We start from the raw sequence: 24553 nt of genomic DNA, 5'->3' as shown, positions 1-24553 counted from the left end.
CATGCATTTTTGCCAGGAGGGAAAGGAGCGTTGTGGAAGCAGTGGGTGTTGGATCCCTGCCAGGCAATGCGCTGCTGCTGGAGATGACAGCTTTTCCTGCACTGCCCACAGCATCACTCGGGAACGTGTCTCCTCCCTCAGAGAGATGCCAGCTGCCTTCCCTCCCCGCCGTCCCGCTGTTAGTCAGCAGATGCGCTCCGCTCCTTCGGATCCGAAGGAGAAGATATTTGCGCTAACTTTGTTAACGAACTCTGCTCTGTTATTGCTGAAACGGGAGATTCCCCGAGAGGCTGCGGGCATGGGGCTGCCGGGCGTGCCAGAGAGGGCCTGTGGAGCGGCACGTACCGGGGCTCCCGGGGGAGGCCCTGGGGTCCTGCCCGGGAGCGGGGGCTGCCGGCCTGAGTCAGAGCTGCGGAACCGGGAGCGGAACCGGGAGCGCAGGGGCGGCAGCGCCCAGCCCTGAGTCACCCTGAGCCAGCAGCGGGTCAGCTGGCGGGGGCTGCAGCCCGCAGCGACAGCACCGCGTGCCAGGGGTGAACCCGCATGTCATCAGCGGCTTGCGCTGCCTCTCTGAGCAGTGGTATTCAGCTGCAGGCAGCTGGTGCTGCTTCAGTTTCCTGTGGCTTTCCACCTATTCGTTTGTGTTGGGTCAGCTCAGCTGCTTTATAAACATGGAAATGTGCTTCAGGTCTGATGAGCTTGCAACGCGAAAGGAAACCCACGGTGCTACCAGTTCTCAAGCGCCAGAACTCTGGGGCTTTCTGCCAGGCTCCGGCTCAGGTTGGCACTTAGTGGTGAAATTAAAACTCGGCACTTCGCTGGGGCTCAGTCAGAGAAATCGTTCCTAAGTTCTGTAAACAACTCAAGGACCACATTGTTCCCATGCTCTTCACAGAAGCCAAATATGTGGGAATCCTGCAGCAGTCCAGAGGAAGCTGGGGTACCAGTGAAGTCAGCTGGCCCAGAAATTGTTTCATGTGTCCTTGGTATAAAAATGCACCAAAGTTTTGCAACAAAATGGCAAACATAACGTACCCTGACCTGTTTTCTAACCCTTGGACAAGATTAAATTTGAACTGGTGACAGGTATCAGAATATTTGCCTAAGCAAACACAGTAAAAGTTGTGCTAAGCCTTTTGGAATGTTCAGTCACCCACTTCTGCATGATTTGCATGATAAAATCTCAAAGAATGGAATAGAAACGCTTTTCATATGTAAAGTAACAATCATCGAGTTCTTCCAGAATGTTCTATCTTTACACTGAAATGTTCTGCAGAATTTTCTGTAAGTTAGGTGGAATAAAAAGGCAAATTTACCATCTTCACTGTGATTTTCTGATTGCATCCTGAATACATTAAGCTACAATTGTGTTTCCTTAATCCAAACGTTAGAAATTAAAATTGCTTTTACTTGGTGTTCTGTCACTATTGATGTCACTGTTATTTGCTAGCAGAGAAGTTCTAGTTGGAGGCCGGAAGTCACAGGTTTTTGTCTCTTCATCATCTCTCCTTGCAAGATTTCCCAAGTTCTTCATGATTCTTAAAAGTATTCCTGTTTTTCAGTAAAGTTTTCCATGGTGCAGACTTAGAGGTATTTTAGTTATTTCCTGGCCATTGTCACTAAATACTCAAGAGATTATTTGCTCCCTGCACCCTACTGCACTGGTGCTGAACCTTGGTCTACAGCCCAGCATCCTCCCAGTTCAGTGTCCATCCGTGAACAAAATTCTGCCCCCTTTGCCGTTGCTGCTGTCATCAGTCAGTGGCTCTGGAGCGTCTCTGACCAAACACAGGACCCCGAGCATCGCTTATTAAGGCTTTTGGTGAAAAAGTTGGTGCCTGTGGCTTCCTGGGAAGCAGTTTGGCTAGGGTGTGATGGGTGGTCTGCAGAGAGTACCTAGGTGGCAGCTGCTTGCTTGTGGAATGCCCTCCCTCCTTCCACAAAAAGGGAGTTCCTTCTCCCACTTTCGGACTGGTGTTGAGCTCCTAGATTGTCCTGTTTGTACTCCCAGAGACTGGCTTTCCCTCTGACCTATGGAGCTTACTTATTTTTCAATGACTTGCAGAAACTTGTGTCAGCAATCATATCTTCAGACCTCTCGTAGGGCTCTCGGGTGCTGAATCACTAATAGCTCACCTGCGGTACTATTTAAATATCGGTCTGAGCTGTTGGTTTTAAGCTATGATACGTATCATCTTGCAGTGCGGAGCGGAAGTCACTAAGAAATATCAACCTTTTCAATATTACTGTTGACAGATTTTTACCCTGTGAATATAGCAACGGACAATCTGATTATTACAGATGTATTTGTAGATGGTGATATTTGTTTTTATCCCAATGTATTTAAACACTTCTGATTGCTGGAAGGTGGTTGTGGGGTTTTATTTGTTGGTTTTGGTTTTGGGTTCCCCCCCCCCCCCCCCCCCCCCCCCCCGCATCCTCACTGCCTTTTACTTCCGTTACCTGTTTACTAAGCTGGTAATGTATAGTTGCTGCTATTTTTAGCTCCTTTCTGGCTTGAATTAATCCTGAATTTCCAAGATTGTCAATACCACATTTGGGACAAGAGTTTTCTAATTAAATTCGCCTCTTTTGAACTACACCGATTTATAGGAGCCAACCAAGAAAAGATGTATTTTAAATGTAATTTCTGGTTGCTAGAGATGCACCTTTTTCCTACCACAGGTATAGTTGGCAGCCCAAGGTTTGGCTACAAACCTACTTTGTTTCTTGTTTTTCAGGTCAAAGTAACATCCAGTCAGACTTTGCATGGCATGAGGCAGAAACAGGATTTTCTAGCACGGTGAGTACTTGCAGAATCAACAGGCTGATGATTTCTAACGATCAAGAATTCAGGAGACACTGCATCCTAAATAAAAGCAAAATGGGGTCAGTCATTGCCAAGTAAGTTCTGTTTCACCTCTACCTGTTTGATAGGTGGCTTCAGGGAGGGATTTAGGAAAGGCACATTGCAGAATAACTTAATGTGAGCTCTCATGATGGTGGCAAGGAGCACTACCAGGGGGAGGTTCACAAATGGAGGTTTGAAGGAACTGTTTAAAATGATAATGTGGGTAGGGATTTAATGATGGTGTTCATGAGAAGACCTTAAATAGGGATCATGCGGCAGAGTGTGTTTTTCCCTTGTGCGCTCTCTTTGACTTAAATTGTAAACTCTTTTCTCTTTTGTCACTTTGCTAGATGTAGACTTTCCAAGCCTCTTTTGGCTTTTTTTGCTTCCACAGCTGAATACAGACCAGAAGCATGTCTTTTACCAGTGTTTAGTTTGCTGCTTTTCCAGGCCACTTTCACTGAATGGTTCCAGGAAAAGCTAGAAAAGACCTTGCAAGGTCACAGAGTTCCTCTATTTCATCTCCTTGGCCCAAGGCAGGATCTAATAACCCTAATCTGCTCTCAAGCATCCTGGCAGATGATCTTAAAAGTCTCCAGCGATAGAGACTCTCCTACCTCCCTAAGCAATTTGAAATTATTTTTAATAGAAATATTTCCCCCCCGTCTAACTTAGGATAAATAAAATAAAAAAACCAACTTGATTTCATTAATCGTACAGGAGCACTCAGGTTTTGACGTGGGCAGCAGAGGGAGAGTGCTATGAAGTCAACTGCTGTAGCTTCATTCTATGTTCCAGTGCCACCCACCACACGAAAGGGCACCATTAAGGTATGTGTAGTTTGCTGCAGTAATGAACCCCCCCCTCACCTCTAGGCCCCTTGATTTTCTTTAAGGTTCTGTCGCCTGAAGAATTTTCATTTATTCTGACATGTTTTCCTTATCTTTGCTCCTGCTGGTTTCATGAATGAAAATGTGTTTCCTGTCTCCAGTGAGGATTGTTGTAAAACTGGTGTTATAGACACACAGGTGGGAGAGAGACAGGAAAGGGACTAAATTAGAGCCAGACAAACACGGATAAGTGATGTGCAGATTAGGGTCGTATTTCACATCAGGGCACACAGTAATGATTTACCTTGGAAGGAATAATGCCTTAAAAAGCACACAGAGAAAGTGTATTTACTAATGTTTAAAATCAGGCCCTGAAGGCAACACAGTGGATGCCGATTATTTTGTCCAAACTCTTGAGTTATCTGTCCATTTGGTACTTTTTCTTGCAGCGCAGCCTGGGATCAATGTGATCCAGAAACAGAAGTCTGGGAAAGCCACTGCCCAGAAAATGCTTGAAGCCGATTTCAGGCTGCAAGGGAAAGAGGGCAAGTGCGAGTGGAAGGGTTGAGGGCGTCAGATTTTCTGGTCGTGGGTTGGATTGGTGGTGGTGGGATTGCGGGGGGGCAGAAGCAGGCACTCCGCTGTAGAGTGCCAGGCAAGACCATTCAGAATGGAATTGTGTGTCACACGCACATCTTCAGAGCCAGGCCCTTCTGACCCAGCACCCCATCTATTACAAGCACAGATTTCTCTGGTAACTGCCTGTTCTTTGATTTCTTTGAATGCTATGATGCAATCAGTTTCTTGTGATCTGGGTGCCTGCAGTACGCTCAAGAGTTGTGTCTGCAGCAGAAGTAATTGCTTTCTCATTACATCTAAAATACTTAGTTACAAAGTCCGTCAAGTTGTTCCTACCTACAGGCCCTGCTCACGGCAGCCGAACCCCTCTGTGCTGCAGTCTGTCGGTGCGCGAGGATCACATCCACAAGCCCACCCACCACCAGACCCACTGCTCCAGGGGGATCAACAGGTGCCACTTTGGTGACATCTTCTCCACTTGCCTCTTGGCTAAAGGAAAGCAATACTGTAATGTTCAGTGATGCAGCAGATGTTTCAAAGTCCTCATCAACAAGGAGATTACTGTTACCTAAATTAGGCATATTATGGAATATCAAAAACACAGAAATGTCAGAGCTAGGTTTGAATCAGCAAAGAAAGTTTGGAGATTAAGCCGCGTAGGGGAGGCCTCCTATGACACTGGCTTTTGACTAGAGTTTTATGGTCTTTCATTTGTCAGGTGCCTGTTCTCTCCCCAAAACTCTAGTGCAAGGAGCAGATGAGAGAAAATACAATTGGGTGATGCACTTGGTTTGCTGTGGAGGAATCATTTACCTTTGCATCACTTGCTTACCTCCTGTCTTCTGATTTACTATGACCTGCAAGGGAACATTCCTCTACCACAGCCAAGGCATTCAGGCAGAGCTAATTGAGCAATTAAATTATCAGGTGACGGAAGTAAAAATCTCATCCACACAGTGGATGGATTTAGCAATCCGACTCCTTTTAGTGTATGACTTACTATTATGTAATGTGTATGTTGCTACATAGGTGCACACTGTGCAAAACAAAGAGATGAGCAGCTATTCTGACGTACGCTTTAGCTGGCACGGGGTTCACGACTTCTGTCAATGGACATAGAAGAAGGTGACAGCTGGGGTTTCTGGGGATGAGCCGGATGCAGGTCTGTTTAATAGAACTTTCCTTCCCAACTCCTTCTTTCCTGGAAGTCTCCTTTCAGGGGTTGTAGCTGTGGCTGAGCTAAAACACATGAAAAAAACTTTTTTCCCAGTTGTGTGCATTTCACCTCTCAGTATCCACAAGGAGTGTGCAAAGCTAGGCTGTGTCCAGGTGTTGGTGGGCTTATACAGAATTGCAAAGGGAAGCAAATCCCATTTTGAAGAATAATAAAGATGATGATGATCTGGCTGAAGATCCATTTGGGATGACAAGTAGAGGCAATCTAAGATGCATGTATTTTCTGAGAACGTCGTGGAGAATGTGATGTTTTTCTACACCAGCTGTCCAACTCGTTGTTTCTGGGTATGATATATGTAGTAAAAGCATGTCAGAATTCTAGCTCCCTCTTCCTGTACAGAACTACTACTACACAGATCGTTGTTTTAGCTGCAAGGTCGGTAATGGTAAAAAACACACCTGTCCACAGCAATGCTGTTATCAAACAGGTAGAGGACAGGGCATTAGAAATGCTGTTGCGACAGAAAACATGGGGGAAACCCTCGAGTGGAGGGTGAAAAATGATGCAACGTGCTCACTAGGACAAACTCCTGCAGTGAGGGGGCTGGATTAGGGCATAAGGGAGAAATGCTGCTGGGTAGGTCTGCTTTGCCCCCACGGCAGGGGCTTTGTGTTTTGCTCTGGCCGCCTGATCTCGGGCTGCGTTAGAACAGAGGAGAGAGAGGGAGTCTCTTGGCTTGGTAGAAAGGTTTGATTTTAAATTAAAGGGGGCTTGCAAAGGGTTGCAAACATTGACTCTGCAAGTTAAAGGAGGTTGTTTCCTTCCCTTTTATTGATGGTGTGGAAGGTCTTAAAAGAGCCTACATGTTTCTGCCCTACTGAAGTTCTCAAGAGAAGGTAATTCTGAGGGGATGCCCAGATCAGTGTGGCCCAGTATGCCTTAAAGCTGAGGGAGAGACTAGCCCTGGTCATCTCTTCTGTTTGGGAGAATGTATGGTATGCACACAGTTCCCAGGACCAGTATCGGAAGATGACTACATGCTCCTGTATCTGTGAGCTGTGTATCCAGGCTTTATTGTTGTTATCATCCATGGAAAATAAAGGGTAGGGCCTGTCTGAGGTTCATGGACTAGATTTGGTGGCAACATTTCTCCTTAGGCAAGTGGGTGGCTTGAGGAGCTGTGCAAAGGTAGGCAGGAAATTAATCTGCAGGAAGACACTTGTATCAAACCTGTTTTTCTCCTATCCAACTTGTCCAGGAACAAAAGATAGTGACAAAAATCTACTTTATGTTGTATAAATTTCAAATACTAATTTTCACCTCTGTCCTCTGTGGCTGTTCTTCAGCTGTGAAATCTGATCTCTGTATCACATTTATTTGATACTTGAAATTTAAATGAGCCCATATTCCAGTCTCTTAGGATGTCCACTTTATTTTTAATAAAAAAGTTCTCCTGTTTTACCATCTCCATGTAGCCCAGTCACATGAGCAACTCTTCTAGTGCACTTGGATTTTTATTTAAAAAAAAAAAAAAAAGGCAGGGGGGTTGGTTGGAAGCATTTGTCACTTGGTGGGCCATGGGAAGGTTGTCCAGCATCTTGGACAATGTGAAAAGGACAGCCAGGAGAATATAGTCTGTTTGAAGAAATTGTTTTCAGGTTATCATGTTCTTCTGCCTGACCATAAGACCTCAAGAGGAGTTATTGTTTTACTTTGCAAAAGATAGTAAACTGGCTTAAAGTGAAGTGGATGTGCTCCAGCGCTGTCCCTACTGTCTTTGAGAAGAGATTGGTTAGATAGGTGCAAAACTCTCTTCCTTACAGCTGCAAAGGACCATCAGTCTCGGGAACTGAGCTCTCATATAGCAAAAACATCTTCCATCCCTGTTCTCTTTTCCTTCAGCGATCTCTGTTTAATGCATGTGTTCCACAGAAGCACATGTCTACTGCTTCCCTCAGTAGCTTACTGCAATGATTGATCTCTTCTAACTCCGAAAACCATGTATTTTACTTGTAATTTGAATTTGCTTAGCTTTAAATTTCAGCCCTTGGTTGGACCAGCTGCTTTAGAAGATGTTGCTCTGTGTCTTATTCAGGACTTCAACAGATAGAATTATTTAATTAGATGATTGCAAAATATTTTCCCACTCATAAATAATTTCTGCCATTTTTCAATGCTAGCTTTCAGTTTTGGACCCCCGGGCTAGACTCAGGCTCCAGAAGCATTTTCATCTGTATCAGCTCTAGTACAGATACAACCTCGCTGCTGGTTAAGGTGTTCCAGGTCTGTGATCAGAGCCCTTGCTGGGCAATGCCTCCGTGTGGCTCAGCCTCAGGAGGGAGAAACCAGTGCCTCATTTACTGATTCTTATGTGTTCGATCTTCAGACATAAAGCTGACCTAGGAGTTGCATTAAACTTTCATGTAGAATCAAACCCCTGGATTCTCGGCAACCTCTGCCAGTCCTACACCAAAGAGCTGGTAATATTACTAAGAAACGGAGTAACTGTGCACATGCAGAAATCACTTCTTTGTGGGAGAGGGGAGGGGAGAAAAAAAAAAATAAAAATTAGAGAAGTCAAACCAACAGCAAGCCTGTTTTTATTCTACCAGGCAGGAGATTAGTTAGATTACTTTGAGGGCTGACCTCCAATTTTGTATCCAAAGGTCATGTCTTTTGTTGAAGAGTTCAATTAGTACACCAGTGTATCAGGCTCAACACAGAAATGCCATCCAAACAGTGTACAGGGAACCTTTACGTACTGTGTATTTGCCCTAGCAGATAGTTAATCTGCATTACTGTTTGTTACCTGTTCCATTTCTCTTGCTCAAGAGCGTTATCAAATGTTTACTTGACAGAATGTTCTGTTCCTCTCTCCTTTTTTTTTTTCTTTTTCTTTCCTTCCCCCCCCCCCCCCCCCCCCCCTAAGAAAATGCAGGCTAACCCCAGAGCAACTCCAGGCTGAAAACATCACGTTGCAGGCTGGACTCTGGCCAGAGGAGTTTCTTTACTGCTGATGGAGGAGAGTAGAAAATGTCTTGAGAATGATCTGCCAAACAGGGAAAGGGCCTTTAACAAAAGGGTAAGAAATTGGAAGAAAGGAGATAACTTACAGCACTTTGATGTACCTGGAAACACTCAACAACTTGAATACCAAAGGAAATACTCTATTATTTATCAGTAGAAGGGAAAAGCAGGCTTCAGAATAGCAGCAACCAAGCGTCCACTAATAGTCCCTGTTGGAAACAGGACTGCTATCTGATCTAGTATGGCTGCCCTCCTGTTGTTTTAGTAGGAGGCTGTGTTTAAAAGATCTGCATAAAAGATCTCCAAAGACCTCCGTGCTGGTCCTGCAGGCATTGCTTTCCAGTACACTGATTAATCAATTTTCTTCAAATGTTATTCATACACTGCATTGAGTGTGGAGCACCATACAAGCTCGTACCGTTCCCGGTGTACGTGTGATGCAGGGCAAGTGGTAGTAACCAATGCTGTTTAACACTTGAAAGTGGTGGAAATCCTGGCTGCTAGTGACAGACAGGGAGTAGGAGATGATAAACTAGCAAATGACTTGTGTCATATAAATGGTTGTTTCCAATGGTGAGGTGCTGGAATACTGCTGTCAGAGATAGACATTTAGGAGGGAAACAAAATAAGGACAAGGTGCTAAAAACACTTATCCCTTTGACCATGCTTCATGGAAAGGGCAATTATACTCATCACCCAACAAATGTTCTCAAATTTAGACCCCGTAGAATTTGCTGAGCCACATGCACTTGTCGGGATGCACAGCCCCTGCTTGTTTCTGTGCGCTGCAGAAGCCAGCTCATGGCCGTACTCGGGTGCTTTGAGGGTTGCTTTGGAGTTTCAGGCAGACAGAGCCCCTGAAAGAGACTGCCAGGCTCTGAGAGTCACACAGGGGTGTCCTGCTTCTGTTACTTCATCTCTGCCCTTTTCTCTGCCTCAGTGGATGTGAGAGGCAAGGACGGCTGTCCGAGTGGCTCTGGGGCCACCCAGGAATATTAAAGTGCCTGTCTTTATCTGTTTACACCAGGTGGCCATACCGCACCCCAGCCTCTGTCTGTCTCCATAGGGTAACTGATTGTTTGGGGTGGCACATAGACACCCCTATAGTCTCTGCCTTGTTGCTAGACACTTTGAGGCAGAAAGGGGATGACAGCCCCTGCCTCTCCTGTCTGACAGGCACTCTGTATGGATGGAAGAGGCTAAATTAAAAACAGCAGAAGTAGACTTTCTGGTTTTTCTTGATAACTGGTATAAAGGAGAGAAGGGAGCAGTCTGTGCACTGCAATTAACATCAAGTGCTATTGCAACTCATCCTGTAATGCGATATAGATACAATCTCAGCAGAAAATTGAATGCTGCACTGAGTCAGAAACATAGAGCAATGCTGGGTTTTGAAGAAAGTAATTAGCCCCAGGGACCTGGTGGTTTCTCATTTCCCCTGTGGTAAACACAGGGAAGTGGGACAATACTTCCCATAGGCTTCCAAAGTCAATTTAGACAAGGTACAGAGCCAATTTATAAACCAAAGTTTTAATGAATGCTTAGGAAGAGGCAACTCCAGTCTTCCTGCAGTGCCCACCACGTACCACTCGGTGCCATCCTGCCTCTCTTTCCTGAGCTCTGAGTACCCTGTCTCTGTCTGGGCAGAGCCAGCCCAATCCCCTGCCAGTGCAGCTGCTAGAGAATGCAGCTCGGCGCAGCATCGCTGTGGTACCCTTCCCCACCTCTCTGTCAAGGGTGATGCTGCCTGACGGACCTCGGACACCGCCTGCTGTGCCTGCCTGCAGCCCAGTGCCTCAGCTGGCCACCTCTAAACATCAGCCCTTGGTACAGCAGTGGCCTGACCCTTCCTTGTGCTGCCCTGCACTTGGCCTTCACAAGAGCAGTGATTTGAGGTTTTCCAGAACTCGCTGATCATGTGAGTTCTGCTTTCCTTCAACAGAAGATCAGAAGTGTACTGAATCACAGAAATAAGACACCTGGTAGCCAAGAAAACTTTGATCTTACTAATGACAGGACCTACTGGCTGGAAGCTGCAGCTCACAATTAATACGAGAAGCAAGGAAATGAGCTGTTCAGGTAACATAGCAGGGATGACAGTAGATTCTGTTTGTGCTCTATCTTTAAGTGAAAATTGACTTTAGTTCCAAAATACATGTAGCCTATGCCTGCTCTGGGTGACCACAAGTTCCTGCATCCAGGATTCTTGCTCCTGCTTTCCTGATGTACTGCCTGTCACCTTTCTGTGGTTTGTCACGTCCAGAAAAAACCCTGCAGGTTCTTTGGGGCATAATCACATCCTTGTCTCTTGTCTCACATGAAATGCATGGTCTGCCTGAGGCACCACTGTGAAATGCTGTACTTCAGTGAGTTTGCCACGCTGCTTTGTGTGTTCCTGCACCTCTTTCTGCAAAGCTGCGCCCAACAGCACCACTCAGCACCAGTATGTTGTGTGGGAAATACCTTACATACCTGTGCTTCACACGTGTGTTCAGCATTTGTCCGGGAACGCACGGTTAATGTAGCCTGGCACACAGGTTGTCTCAGAGAGTTTTTCCTCATCTTGCTTTCATTCAGTTGCTGGAAAACCAGAAGATGATAAAGAGCTTCTGAAATATAATTATTTCCCTGGTTCTGTATCTTAAAGTGTTGGTCGCAGGAGCTGGTTAGGAAGCAAATGCAAAAGTGGTTGTGTGGCCTCTTCAAGCGGCTCGCAGGACCGCAGCCTTCTGGTACTGAGAGCATCCTCAGCCTCCTGGGTTCTGTAAGTGCCCTCTAGTGACGGTTCCCTCACCGCGCTGGGTTCTCCCCGTCGGAGGGACCCGCCGCTGGGGGGGCTCGGCTGTGGGGGCAGGGGCTGGGTAACGTCCTTACCCAGTTCCGACGGCAGTACCAGTTTGTGCTGCAGAAGCAGAGTAATGCTCGTTGAGGGGTCACTGCACAAAGCTCAGGAAAGCAAACGACTGAATGCATGGCTGCTGCTATTGTGGGAATAGCGCGTCTGAGCCGAAACACGAGTCAAATCAAGTGCAAACCGGTGGAAAAACCCCTATTGGGCTGTCACTGCACAACACTTGAATGGTTTCAGTGAAGTGTGGCATTAGCGACATTTTTCTGAATAATTATCCTCTAAGGTCTGAGAAGGGGCCACAGCATTCTGGTTTTCAAGTGATACAGCAGCTGTAGACTAGGCTGATAGATTACTGGCACCTGTACTGTGACAGCATTCTAGTGTTTCTAAAACCCAATTGGTTTGTTACTAAAGACTTTGCTTGTTTAGAGAAAAGGTTTCATCTATTTTACAAAACTATTTGAGCTATGGTCCGAGACTATGTCCTGCTTTGTGTATTCGTCAATAGCGGCAGCATTTCTGTCTCTTCCTATTATTAGAGCTCTACGTGCAATGTTGTGCGTTGTAGTTATCCAGCACACTTGTCGGGGGCACTTTGAAGACACTGCTTAATGGATTGTTTCAGGAGCGTGGCCTCACCTGGAAAGAACATGGTAGATTTGCTCTGTTCCTGGAAGGGATGGGAGCAGACACTAACCTTGGTATATATATCCACACAAGTGCAGACTTAGGAACTGCAGACAGCAGTTGTCAGAACATGCATACTTGTTTCTTTCACAATTCATGTTCTTCTCTTGTACAGTAGTTCACCGCGTTGAATTTATTTTCTCAATGAACTGACAATGCCATTTTAATGCAAATGGATGAGTGCTGGTACCATTGCTGTTCATTCGGCAGCAAAATACTGGGGGTTGTTTCTGGTGGTGTTTTGGGTGTGTGGGGTTTTTTTGGGGGGGGTGGGGAGTTGGCTGTGTTTTTCCTTCTTATAAGTAAAGATTCAAGTGCCCTTTTAAATGTTTAATTGCATCCATTAATATAGCCAGCGTAGGAGTTTGGTGAATTCAGGTTCAGGAACTGATTTATCTGGGCTATTAAAGTCATACGACAGTATGCTAAGGGCCAGATATGGAGATGGTGTGCAAACTGGCATATATGAGACTTCTTTATGTTCTTACATTGTATTAGCCTCCCACCAACTTCCTTACGCCTACTCAGTTGGCATGTAAGGGATGCTAGGGCGGTGTAATTTACGTGGTAAGCTCCTCTTACCATATAAGCATTAAGAATATATAATTGAAATGCACCTCACCTTGTTTGAACTTGCTTCTTTTTTTTCTGTCTTACTCTGTATTTGTTCTGTGTTCAATACCATAGGCCACAGACCTTATTGGCATGACTGGGCATTTACAGAAATACAAATTGCTTCTTCAACTGATATCATAAATCCGAAAAGCAGAGGGTTTTTTTGATTTGTCAATGGAGTAAAAGCTCGTGTGTGCCTGGAATACAGGCACAGGAAGAATGCAAGGGAAGAAGGCAAAATGGCATTGGCTCTAGAAATTATCTGGGAAAGGGGACTGCAGAAGAAGCAAGGACGGGTGCCATAGACACAACGCTTCAGCCCCTATGATAAATGCCTGTATTCATCTAGGTAACTCCAGCAGTAACCAGTGATAGGAAATGAGGAAATGGAAGCTGACTCAGGGGAAGTTCAGATTGGACATTAGGAAAAGGTTCTTCACTGCGAGGGTGGTCGGTCACCAGAACAGGCTCCCCAGGAAAGTGGTCATAGCACCAAGCCTGTCAGAGTTCAAGGAGCACCTGTAGGATGCTCTTACTCATATGATTTAGTGTAAGGTAGTCCTTACACTAGGAGTAGGGAGCTGGACTGGACGATCCTTATGGGTCCCTTCCAACTTCAGATATTCTCTGATTCTAATTCCTGCGAGTTTTGTCATTGGCATAAGATTGTCAAGAACTTGCCATGGAAGAAACACCTTGGTACCTGATTTGCAAATAGTCTAGGGTCGAGCTAGAACCTGTTTAAACTATTCTAGTGCCAAAGAATGATAGTATCAAGAAAACTGCAACATTGCCCTAAGAAAGTTAATCAATAATGTGACTTTTTGTTAACTGCACTGGACAGAATGGGGAATATACTACATAAAAGGAAGAGTCGCATCAAGCTTTCTGAGGGATTACAGGAATATTTGGAGCTTTGAATTTGCTTGGAAAAAGACCGTGTTTAAAAGAGATGAGCCTGTTGCCTAGTAGCAAGTGTACAGGGCTTTACTCATATCTTTTTAAGTAATCATGCTGCTTTCTAGTTCTCAACAAGAAAGTCTCAGGGAGTAGAATAGATTCGTTCAGCTTGAAGGGACCTACAACTATCATCCAGTCCAACTGCATGACTATTTCAAGGCTTCCCAGAAGTTCAAGCACACTAGAGTCCAACTGCCTCTTAAACAATGACAGGCATGAGGCATTTTTTTTTCCCCCTACGAAGGTACTATGAAAAATCAGTGGGCTGGTTTTGTGCATGTGGCAATACCTAGAGTCATGCCTGTATACCAGAGGAGGCAGTGCAGATGGTGACACCTTGTTCTCTGGATGTGAGCTGAGACCTTTGTATCTCACTTCTCTGCTGTAAGAGTTCCTGACTGTAGCTTTCTGAAAGTGTGCTTTTGCTGAAAGACAAAGCCTGCCTAAGTAGAATAGGAAGATGCAACAGACTGGGATGCGATGGTTTCAGAGGCAGTAACCAAACAAAAAAAGCTGTTGTACAAAGCCATATAAGCTGAGTGGTTGTTTCTTCCCTAATCCGTTCTGAAAACTCACACAAAATTTATTGGACAATTTAATTTATATCAGACAAATGGCTTGAATCCATGGCACTAAAGCCCACACAAATTGAAAGAACCTTAGACAGTTGCTGTGTCTGTATACATCTCTCTCTTTCCCAAACACTACAAAAGCACCAAGTGCTGAAAAGCATTACGTGCTGTGTAAGATCACTGGCAACGCATGTGCCAAACCAGCTATGATACCAAAGGCTAGCACAGCCGAGCTGACTCAGTCAAATACTCCTTCAGCTGGCAACACTGGCCACAAATGGGTAAGAGATCTCAACTTTTTCATAAATTCTGAGTGCATTCTTTACACTTTCCACTTAATAATTAACAAATAAGGAGTGGTGCCCCAACCCCATCACCACCCCCCGCCCTGGCCCCTGCAACCTTGAATCTCATTCTCCCAAACAAGACAAAGGCTTTTTTGTTTTTCCTTTTGAAAGACTTCAGCACATGGACAATAATTAACTTGTCACTTCAATGTGGAGTAGGAAAAGAAGGATATTTAGTTCTTTCTGTGTTATTGCCAGGTTGGGGTGGTCAAAAATGACAGATTGAGCTAGACCTCTTATTCCTCCTGTGGAGCAAGAAATACACAATGTTTCATACTGGGTACAGGAAAGCTTTAGTCTTTCCCATGCTATGGAAAGTTCTCTAGTTTGTGATGAAATTGTGCAAACTGACTTGAGATAGGCTTGACAATTGTCCTTCTGTAACCTACGCTGCTCTGGGTTCTCCTCATCTACTGCCCTGTTACTCCACCTCCTTTGTTGTGGAGCTCAGGAGGGGACAAACTGGAGTCCTCCAAACTAAGCAGCTTCTCCCCAGCCCTTTAAAAGAAGTGAATTATGCTAAGTTAGAAAATAAAAAAAAGTTAACTTTGAGGGCCTTCCCCCCACCTTGTGTTTTCAGACAATACAGTTTCTGAGGTTTTCTTACAGTATTGGCAAGGCAATGCCTTTGTGTCAAGGGCGGCCAAGCCATGCCGTGATCACAAGCCTGTTCATTTTGTTGAGGAGCTCTGTGGCTGTGCCCATGGTCTCCCACAGAAACACAGCAGTGCAGAATGTGCACGTTCATGGCCCTTCTGAAGGAAGAGGGATCATGTGTGATCTCTACTGTCATAGTTTTTTCTTTACTTCTTGGCTTGTATAGCAGCAGGCTGTCTGCTCTTCTGTAGGAAGTAGAGGACAGCTTGCACAGGGTGTGCACAGGACCCTCTGCAGACATAAAAACCTGGTGACCCATCTGGCCTTTCCCTCTTTGGGTCACCCAGCACAGATTGATCTTTGCTCCAGGATTCACATGGCCCTCAGTGTTCTGAGGTGCAGCCCCCGAACACAGAACAACTTCCACAGCGTGTATTCTGTTTGGTACAGACTTTGTGTCTCCCCCAGAAGAAATCGGCTTGGAAAAGAAGCTGACGGTTCCAGGCGGATCACTGAATGACATTGCAGAGCCATTGAGCCTAACTGAAAGATGTTTTAAAATGCATTTTAAGACAAAACGAGTAAAAGGAACACCCAACATCACACAACTAAAACCCAATTCTTCAAACGAGAGAACAACATACTCTCTCTTGGTGGCTTGCACAGAATTTCACTTGACTGGAGCTAATGTTTACCTCGGGGAAAAGGATTATGAAGATAGTAAGAGAGGTTTCCAGGAAACAAAGGAATGGTCCTGATCTGAGTGAGGCAAATAATGAGGTCTGCTCGCAAATGAAACAGTGAGCCTAACATGAAGCTGTAAAGGAGCAGAGATGAATATTCTGTCAGAAGCTGCTTCATGGAAAGACTTAACCAAGGAGTTTAATGAATGCAAAAGATCTTGCACCCAGAGAAGGTAGGAGGGAACAGCGCAGATTCGTAGCAGTAGGTATTCATCACCAAAACTCGCTCTTTTGAATGCTGTTGGGTTAAATTAGTACAAAGTAAATGAATATCTTTACATTTCAACAGCAATTTATGTGTAAGCTCACAGAGGAGAGGAGATTTGTGTTTTCTGTTTTGTCTAAACCCCAAAGGATGCTGATAGATGAATGCATGGCAGGAATTGCTTTCGTTCTCTCCATTGTTGTTACCCTGGGAAGAAGTAGAGTGCCTGTCCCACCATCACAAGTGAACAAACTGTGCTAAATGGTGTGAGAGTTAATTCTTCTAAGTTCTGAGCAGACAACTTTATTTAATTGAACATGGAATAAGTAAGAGTTTAATGTCTCAAGTGTCCACAGGGAAAAATCGTTGGATATGATGGCTATGACTGCCTGCCAGCATTAATAACATAACCCTGTCTCCATGCCCAGGTGGAACAGAAAGTTGTCCTCAATCACAAGGAACGGGGCTATTAAATACTGGGTTCGTGTGCTCAGTGTCCATGGAGCTCTCCAGCGCGTGGAGGGGGGTGGGACAGAGGCTGGCACCGTGTTCTCAGTTGTGGTCACTGAAGAGATGGCTGATGCTGGGGCTTGAGCAAAGAAGGTTGCAAGCAGTTGTGGGTGGTCTGACAGCCATAATCTCAGCCCATTTAACTGTCCCTGAGGGCTAGAAGCTGGGTCAGCAACAGCTGGTCCTACTACAACTACTGCTGATGGTAGTGGCTTGGCTTCTCCCAGCAACAGCTGTCTCTTGCCCCACCTGCCTGATCCCTTTGGCAGGCAGCAGACCTGCCTGCTTGTCTTATCTTAGCAGCTGTAGCACCTGCCTGGACCATCCCCTATTCCTGCCTTTCATCCTTAGGGTTGCAAATCTTCATTTTTTTGCCTTTGGTGCTCAGAAGCAGGAAGGATCTTGCCAGTGGTGGTGGCATTGGAGGCTTGTAAATGAAAGGGATGTCATCAGCCCATGGTTTTGAATGAGAACATGACTGCTTTCTTGCAGAGCCACACCGATGGTTTTAATCAATTCGTTAAGAATGTGGCTTCTAAAACCAGTTTGTTCTCTCAACAGGCAGCAAATGGAACAGTGACTGCTCTATTGTGGATGAGGTCCTCTGGCAGGAGAAGACACAGCATCCTGTTGTGGCAACAGCCACCAGCACTGCAAAGTGGTGTGTGGCAAGGCTGGGTTGATGGAGGCTCCAGAAGTCCCATACCTGGGCAGCTGAAAGGAAGACTCGGCACAGACAGGTGAGGGACATCTCAGTACCAGAACTGCCTCAAATCTGCCAGAAGGACTGGGGATAGAATGTCTGTCAAATGAGGAACCTGCAGCATCTTTGACTGAAGCCTGCAGCAGTGTCTGGCATGGCAGCAAAAGAATGTGTGGTGTTTGGGGCAAAGAGTAGTATTTCGGGATGAGTCCGTTACTCAGAGATGTCTGTGACATCAGACTGACTCTCCCATCTGTGTTTGGTTCATCTGCATGAGCATTTTGACACGGGTGAGGAAGGAGGTGAAAAGGTGAACTGGATCAAATAGCTGAGAGCAGCAGCGCTGGTGCTTGACAAGTTTCTTGCTCGCTTTTACCTGGTCTGGCAGAATTAGGCATGTATCTTAAGGAACATGTTTGGGAACAACGTGCTTACACAGGGCCCTGTCCTAGAAAGCAGTAAAGGGAAAAATTTTGCTGTGGTTGTTGATGTGCTGGCTGGGATGAGGTTTTGAGAATGATGATTTGTGAGGATAGGTGAGGAACCGTCTCACTTTTCATTTAGACAGTACAAACACCCTTCTGCCCTGTGAATGTCAGTGCTGTGAGTGAATAACCTGTAGTGTTGTAAACAGTCCTTTACACTGCCATTGGGTCACAGAAACACTGATAAATTATACTTGGCCAATATAATGGCCAAATTAACATAAAAATATTGAACAGTGCAGATCATGTGACAGGGAATCCATGGCGATGGGAACATTCAGTGGTCTCTTGTGCCTGTCCTTGTGTGTGCTGCAACATTACTCCGTTTCTCACAATTTCTTGCTGGGTTTTCTATGTACTTGTGCACTAGCTGAACCTCACCTGCCTCCGACAGTGCTCTGGCATCTTTTTCAGCCTTTGCGGTTGCACCACCTACCACATAAAGGAGGGCTAGTTTTCTGCAAATGGTGCCATTTATTCCTACTGTGACTAGTGATGTATGTGCAGGGAAGCCATTGTCCTGCTACAATAAATTCTATAAGAGCTAAATACTAATGTATGATAAGGATCCATGCAGTGTTATGGTAACCTCTGGAGATAAAGGCAAGCATCCTTAATGCCCCGAGTTTGAAGTGTTTTTTTTTTTAAATACACCCAGCTGACAGCACTACATAGTGGCATCTTTCTTTGCAAACCATGAGGAAATTTTGAACACGAGCAAAAAAACGTGGCATTGTAAAACAAAGCTGCCACACTGCCTTACCCAAAGCAGGGGAAGACTGAGCGCTACTGTTCATTACCGGAGTGTAGCATCATCTACGGCATCTACTCTGCGGGCCTATCAAAAAATCTCACTGCTGCAGGTGACAGCATTACTGTCACGGTCAGCTGCCCCGCCGTACCAGGGCCAGCGCGGGGCATGGCGGGGCGCGGGAGGCCTGAGGGGCCGGGCCGCGGGAGGCCTGAGGGGCCGGGGCCCGGGGGCCGCGGGAGGGCCTGGGGGCCGGGGCCGGGCCGCGGGAGGCCTGAGGGGAAGGGTACGGGGCGGGCCGCGGGAGGCCTGAGGGGCCGGGTACGGGGCGGGCCGCGGGAGGCCTGAGGGGCCGGGGCCCGGGGGGGGCCGCGGGAGGCCTGAGGGGACGGGGCCTGGGGGCCGCCGGTGCGCCTGGGGGACAGCGCTTGGCCCCGGCGGCTGCTGGGCGCCCGAAAGACGGGGCTGCGGGGCAGGGGCGGTCAATGGGCGGCCGCGGCCGTGACCGCCCTCCGGGGCGGTGCGGGGGGCGGCCGCTTCCGCCGGCTGCGGTGCGGGGGCCGGCTGCGGAGCGACGTCAGCGGGGCCGGGCCGGCGTCACGGCGCGGCGGCGCAGTGCGGGGCCGGGCCGGGCGCCGCCGGAGGTGAGGCCGCGGGGCGGGCGGCGGGGCCGGGCCTGGGGGTCGCGGGGCGGGGGAGCGGCGCGTTCGCCATTGACAGGAGCGTTTGCGGGGCGGCGGCCTTCGCGCCGAGCCAGCGCCGGCGCCAGGGCCGGTCCCCGCAGCGCTGGTGGCCGTGGGGCGTTTGGAGCCCGCGGGACCCACTGCAGGAGAACCGGGAGCAGACCCTGCGGAAGCAGGAGGAACTCATTCTCGGCGTGGAGGTGCGGGTCGGGCCGGGCGGGTGGCGGGTGGCAGGGCCGGCCTCGCGAGGCCCTGCGGATTGAGATGCGCCGTTGCTGGTGTGGCCAACGTCGAGTGCCAGAAATGGCAAATAGCTGTTGACAGTGAAAGCTGACAGCCATGACACGGTTGAAGGAGAGTTTTCCTGCTTTGCAGCTGTTGTGATCACCAGGTAGATTCACCTGAGGACAGGCTTGAGCCCTGTGAAGGTGTCCGCTGGGGAAAAGGAGATGAGGAAGAGGGGCTGAGCTCGCAGTTCTATGCTGACTTTCTGTGGGACCAGTGGCACGCTGTCAATGACAGCCTTTCGTTCCAAGTAATTGCAGATCACCACCATGTGTATTTTCGAGTCACGTGGAGGGGTTCTTTCCTTCTGTCACTACAACGTTGCCACTTACGAGTTGTGATACAACCTCTTTGCAACGCACAGTATGGAGCAGGAAGATAAAGGAGGATCTGGTATGAAATGGAACTGATAGATCAAGTGTAGGGAGATCGACACCCTGGGTGCAAATGGCAAGGTGTATCAGTGGTGGAGTGCTAGCACAACTGCATTGTGATGTTTCTGTGAAAGGGTCATTAAAGCAGCTGTCATGAAACTCATTGGGTTTTCGTTATGTCTGTTTTTCTGCTATCTTTTTCCTAATTTTTAACAAATTCTCATCGTGAGGAAATTACTTTGACCCAAAGGTTAATAAAGGTACTGCTACAAAGTACGTACTCTGTCTGTGGAATACATGAATCATAAGAAGTTTTCAGTAATTTGTGAAAACAGCATGAAGGGGAACAGCAATGTGGGCATCTTCACAGAGTCTCCGTATGCTTCTCGTTTTGTTGGTCTCTTGAGGGGCCTTTGTATCTAATGAGCTTACCCACCAAAATGCAGCTTGCAGTCAGTGCCTTGTGAGATGGGGGTTGTCAAGGCATGGAGTTACAATTATGAATTGCTTGTTCTTCTCTCTCATGTGGTATGCATCTTAGTCTGAAGAGGAGCAGTCTTGAGGAAATCTGTGGTACAACGTTATCAACACTTTAGTAGATGTCTTATCTCTCCCACCCTTCCTCCTCCCCCTCAGGCACCAAACACAGTCAAGTTACCCCAACTGCAGTCTTCTGTGATGTGCTTGGTATTTAATTTTGCATTGCGCAATAACTCTCTTTGGACGCTTGCATGGAGCTGGGGATTGTTCTGTGTAGACCATCATCCTGCCATGCTTAACAGCCATTGCATCAGCGTGATGGTAAATGTGGGTTTACAGAGTTCTGCTTTCAATAATAGTTGGGGATATGCAGTGAAGAATGGCGCTGTGTAGGCTAAGGGCTACAGGAAGAAAGACTGGCATGTGAAATGTGCCAGAGGAAGTAGCAAAAAGCAGATTTGTGGGAGTTCTGTGCAGCCAAAGTAGCAGAACAGCTGGGATTCTTTTCCCTAGGGGAACTGTAAACAAAAAAGTAAGATATTTGTTTTGCTTACTAGTATGCAGCTGTGAGGGTTTTCCTGAAGAGGTGTGGGGTGGTATGGAGCCATTCTCATGCGGCAGCAGCCTTTGGTCCCATGGGCAAGAAAGCATAAAGAAAGGGTCAGACTTCACTTACAAGCCGTTTCCATTTCTGGCAACAAGAGGCAAGAAATCACATGTGCTTTGTTAATTCAGCAGATCTATTGGCATCTATCCTGAGATGCTATTTGGGAACCCATTTGGCTGTTTCACTTGCCACAGTATGCAAGCTTTGGCTACAGGAGTGATTCTAATGAGACTCAAGGAGGCTGTTCAGCACTTGAATGCCATCCATCTCTGAGAGAGGAGTAGCAGTGCTGAGGGTGGCTTGTGGCGGGGCATGTATCTTCTTCTCGGGTATTAGTTTGAAACTTTGATTCCTGCACTGAAAAATGATACCAGCTTCTGGTTCCAAGCATATTTGTTGTCAGCTGACCTCATCCGGGTGTTCAGCTTGTGTAGTCTGAACTTCAAAAATACATTTGTTGAGTGCTTTGGTAAAGTCTTAACAGACATAGAACCAGAAAGAAGCAGAGGATCAGGCCCTGTCCTTGCAGTAGTGTCTGCTGAATTCAGGAATGTAAATAGGAAGAAAACCAAACTCAGTCATTATGAAAAAAGTTTTGCATTGAGCCTTGGCTTCAGCACAGGCAGCGGGAATGGTAGGATCAATACCGAAAGGTGATTTTGCGTTGCATTAGGGGTCTGGATCTGCAGCCAAGCCACAGCTTTGCTTTATTATAAACTTGAACTAAATTAAGATGACCTCAGTCTAAGTGAACTGCAGATAAATGTAAACGTATTGCTGTTATGTGAACTCCTGGGAAGTATGACATGTCTAACTGCTAATTGTTTTAAATATTTCAGTCATAATATCCCCAGTGATGGTAGGCAATGCCTAGGTAACCAAGATAGGATCTCTGCTGTCTCAATTGTGCAAAGATGGAGACTTACCTATAAAACATATATGCCTTATGTCAAGAGATTGAGAGAAAAGGTTGTGACTAATATGAGGCTGCGCTCAGTATGTGGAGTGTTGAGAAAAGGCTTGAACTTCAGTAAATGAAATTAAGCAAAGTTTTTCTTACTCAACCATTTTATTCTGAACTGTTTTTCTTACAGACATCTACCCGTGATGATTCCACAATCTGCAACACCCCCCGTCAGTGATGCTGCGCTCTTGCCAAGCGGGGCTTCTCAGGAAATCTGGAGGTCACAAGTTCCAGGCTATTCTGGATCGGTCACAGGGCACATAAGTCATCGGGCCAATAACTTCAAGAGACATCCAAAAAGGAGAAAACACATTCGCCCTTCACCGCCACCGCCACCGAACACTCCATGTCCTATTGATTTGATTGACTTTGGGGATCTCCAACCGCAGAGGTCTTTCCTAGAACTCCTCTTTAATGGGTGCATTCTCTTTGGGCTGGAGTTCAGCTATGCCATGGAAACAGCCTATGTTACCCCTGTTCTGCTTCAGATGGGGCTTCCAGACCAACTGTATGGAATGGTGTGGTTCATCAGCCCTATATTAGGTAACTTTTCTTTATGCTATTTCTTCTCTTCTGTTTTTTTGCACTACATGGGGGTCATATGGTTTTGTTTTCTCTGCCTCAGCTGTTAACAAGTACATTCTGTGTGCTGTTGAGGTTAAGAAGCACTAGCCATAATTTTAGACAACTGAATGGAGAGTAATTCTTGCTGTGTCTTAACTGAAATGGGCCCTTGTGATCAAAAGGCCTCGTTTCAATGGCTTCTCGACATCTTATGTCTTGCAGGAGGGTAAGCTTTGGTTACTATGTTCCTATATTTAAACACTAGCAAAAGAGTATCAGTGTCTCCATTTAGGTCCCTGTGAGAAAAAGCATACAGAGACAGTTCCCAAGGCTGTGTGAAAAAAGCAGAGTAGGGTTGGCTTCCCCTGTTTAACTCTCTGAAACAAACAAGGTGTTCCAGTGAAGAAGGACCATTGACGCTGCCATTACAGGCATTGAATTACCTGCCTTAACACAGAGGCTGGGCTGGGAGCATATCCATTACTATGGGAAGAACCATAGCATGGGCTATTACCACTTGGAAACTTTGTTCTGCCTGTTCTTGTACTTGTTGAATGTGCTTCAGAAGAAGCGTGGTTTAACCCTGGCCGGCAACCAAGCACCACGCAGCTGCTTGTTCACTCCCCCTCACCCAGAGGGATGGGGAGGAGAATCGGAAAGGAATGTAAAGCTCAAGGGTTGAGATAAGAACAATTTAATAGGTAAAGCAAAAGCCATGCATGCAAGCAAAGCAAAGCAGGGAATTTATTCGCTAGTTTTGATTAGCAGGCCATCCCCAGAGCAGCAGGGCTCCATCACACATAATGGTTACTCGTGAAGACAAACGCCATAATGCCAAATGTCACCCCCTTCCTTCTTCCCCCTGTTTATATACTCAGCATGATGTTATATGGCATGGAATACCTCTTGGGCTAGCTTGGGTCACCTGTCCTGGCCGTGTCCCCTCCCAATTTCCTGTGCCCCTCCAACCCTTCCACTGGCAGGGTCCAAGGAACCAAAAATTCCCTGTTTACTATAAACATCATCCAGCAACAACTAAAAACATCAGTGTCCTATCAACATTGTTTTCACATCATAGCCAAAACACAGCACTGTACTAACTATTAAGAAGAAAATTAACTTTATCCCAGCTGAAACCAGGACAAGAGTAGACAGACCCCTACTCACAGGCTGTCCCAGAGTAACACATGCACCTTTCTAACTTGTATGTTTGCTTCGTGCTGTCTTCCAAGCTAATTCTGCAGGAGATCTCCCATCTAAGATGAGGTAAATGAAATAGCTTGTAAGTAACAGAGTACTTTAGAACATATAACTGTTGTACTCTTCACCTGATGTCAGTCTCTGCTGTATTGATGATGCAGAGTCAACAGCCATGACAACGAGCAGCGGCACATTACGTTATTCAGTCCCCGATGTGGGAAATGCCAGGCAGTACATTGTGTGTGCCTGTGTGCACCTGGGTGACTAGTACCAACTGGGGACAGTATTGTGCCATGGTTTTCTGCCTTTAACTGCCTTTTAAGCTACCTGTTTTAACTCCCCTGTGAAACAGGCTTGTAGAAAAATGCTGCTTACTGAGGATTTGTTTTTTCTAGGGTTCTTGCTACAGCCTTTGCTGGGGGCCTGGAGTGACAGATGCACATCAAGATTTGGGAGGAGAAGACCTTTCATTCTGGTCTTAGCAGTAGGTGCGTCTTTTAGAAACAACGGGCATAACACTTGTAAAGTACAAACATGGTTCATCTCTCTTCTGCAACATCCCCTCTGGCACTAGGGAGGATGTCCCTGAACAAAATGCCCCCGAAATGTTGGGTTTTGTGGGTCTGAAGAAGGTGGTGAGTGATGGTGAGGTGATGCCTTGGCAGCTGGAGATCCACACATAAAAGCTTCTTTTGTCAGAGTCTGAAGAGATGATGTTTTGAGGGTGAAGAATGATTGTCTTTGGCCAAAAGCAGCTCCAGACATTTGTTAAGCTTGAACAGTGGAAAAGGATTATGTATATCCTATAAGCCATGCTCATTCCCCAGACTGTGGTGATCTCAACAAGGACAGTAGTGCTGGCTGCAAGGCTGTGCAGGTAGTATAATGCTTGGAGCATGGAGGTTT

At 46.5% G+C, this 24553-nt stretch overlaps 1 protein-coding gene across 11 annotated transcripts in view; it reads left to right on the top strand.

Annotated features, from left to right (window-relative positions):
• Positions 1-2738: 2738 nt before the first annotated feature.
• SLC45A1 (solute carrier family 45 member 1) overlaps positions 2739-24553 on the top strand; it is a 32018-nt gene continuing 10203 nt past the window's right edge. Inside the window, exons 1-5 of one of the 11 annotated variants that reach the window (XR_008731239.1) lie at positions 2739-2803; positions 3572-3681; positions 17113-17291; positions 22014-22426; positions 24043-24135. Coding sequence is in view for 10 of the 11 variants with exons in the window: in XM_027803274.2 (XP_027659075.2) it covers positions 3613-3681; positions 17113-17291; positions 22014-22426; positions 24043-24135 (754 nt within the window). In the remaining variant the exon portion in view is untranslated. The other 10 variants (XM_027803274.2, XM_055704085.1, XM_055704086.1 and 7 more) reach the window with 10 other exon arrangements.

Source organism: Falco cherrug, chromosome 3 (assembly GCF_023634085.1).
Source record: "Falco cherrug isolate bFalChe1 chromosome 3, bFalChe1.pri, whole genome shotgun sequence".
Lineage (NCBI taxonomy): Eukaryota > Metazoa > Chordata > Aves > Falconiformes > Falconidae > Falco > Falco cherrug.
Note: the sequence above shows the minus strand (reverse complement) of the source record. Positions and strands in the feature narration are given on the sequence as shown.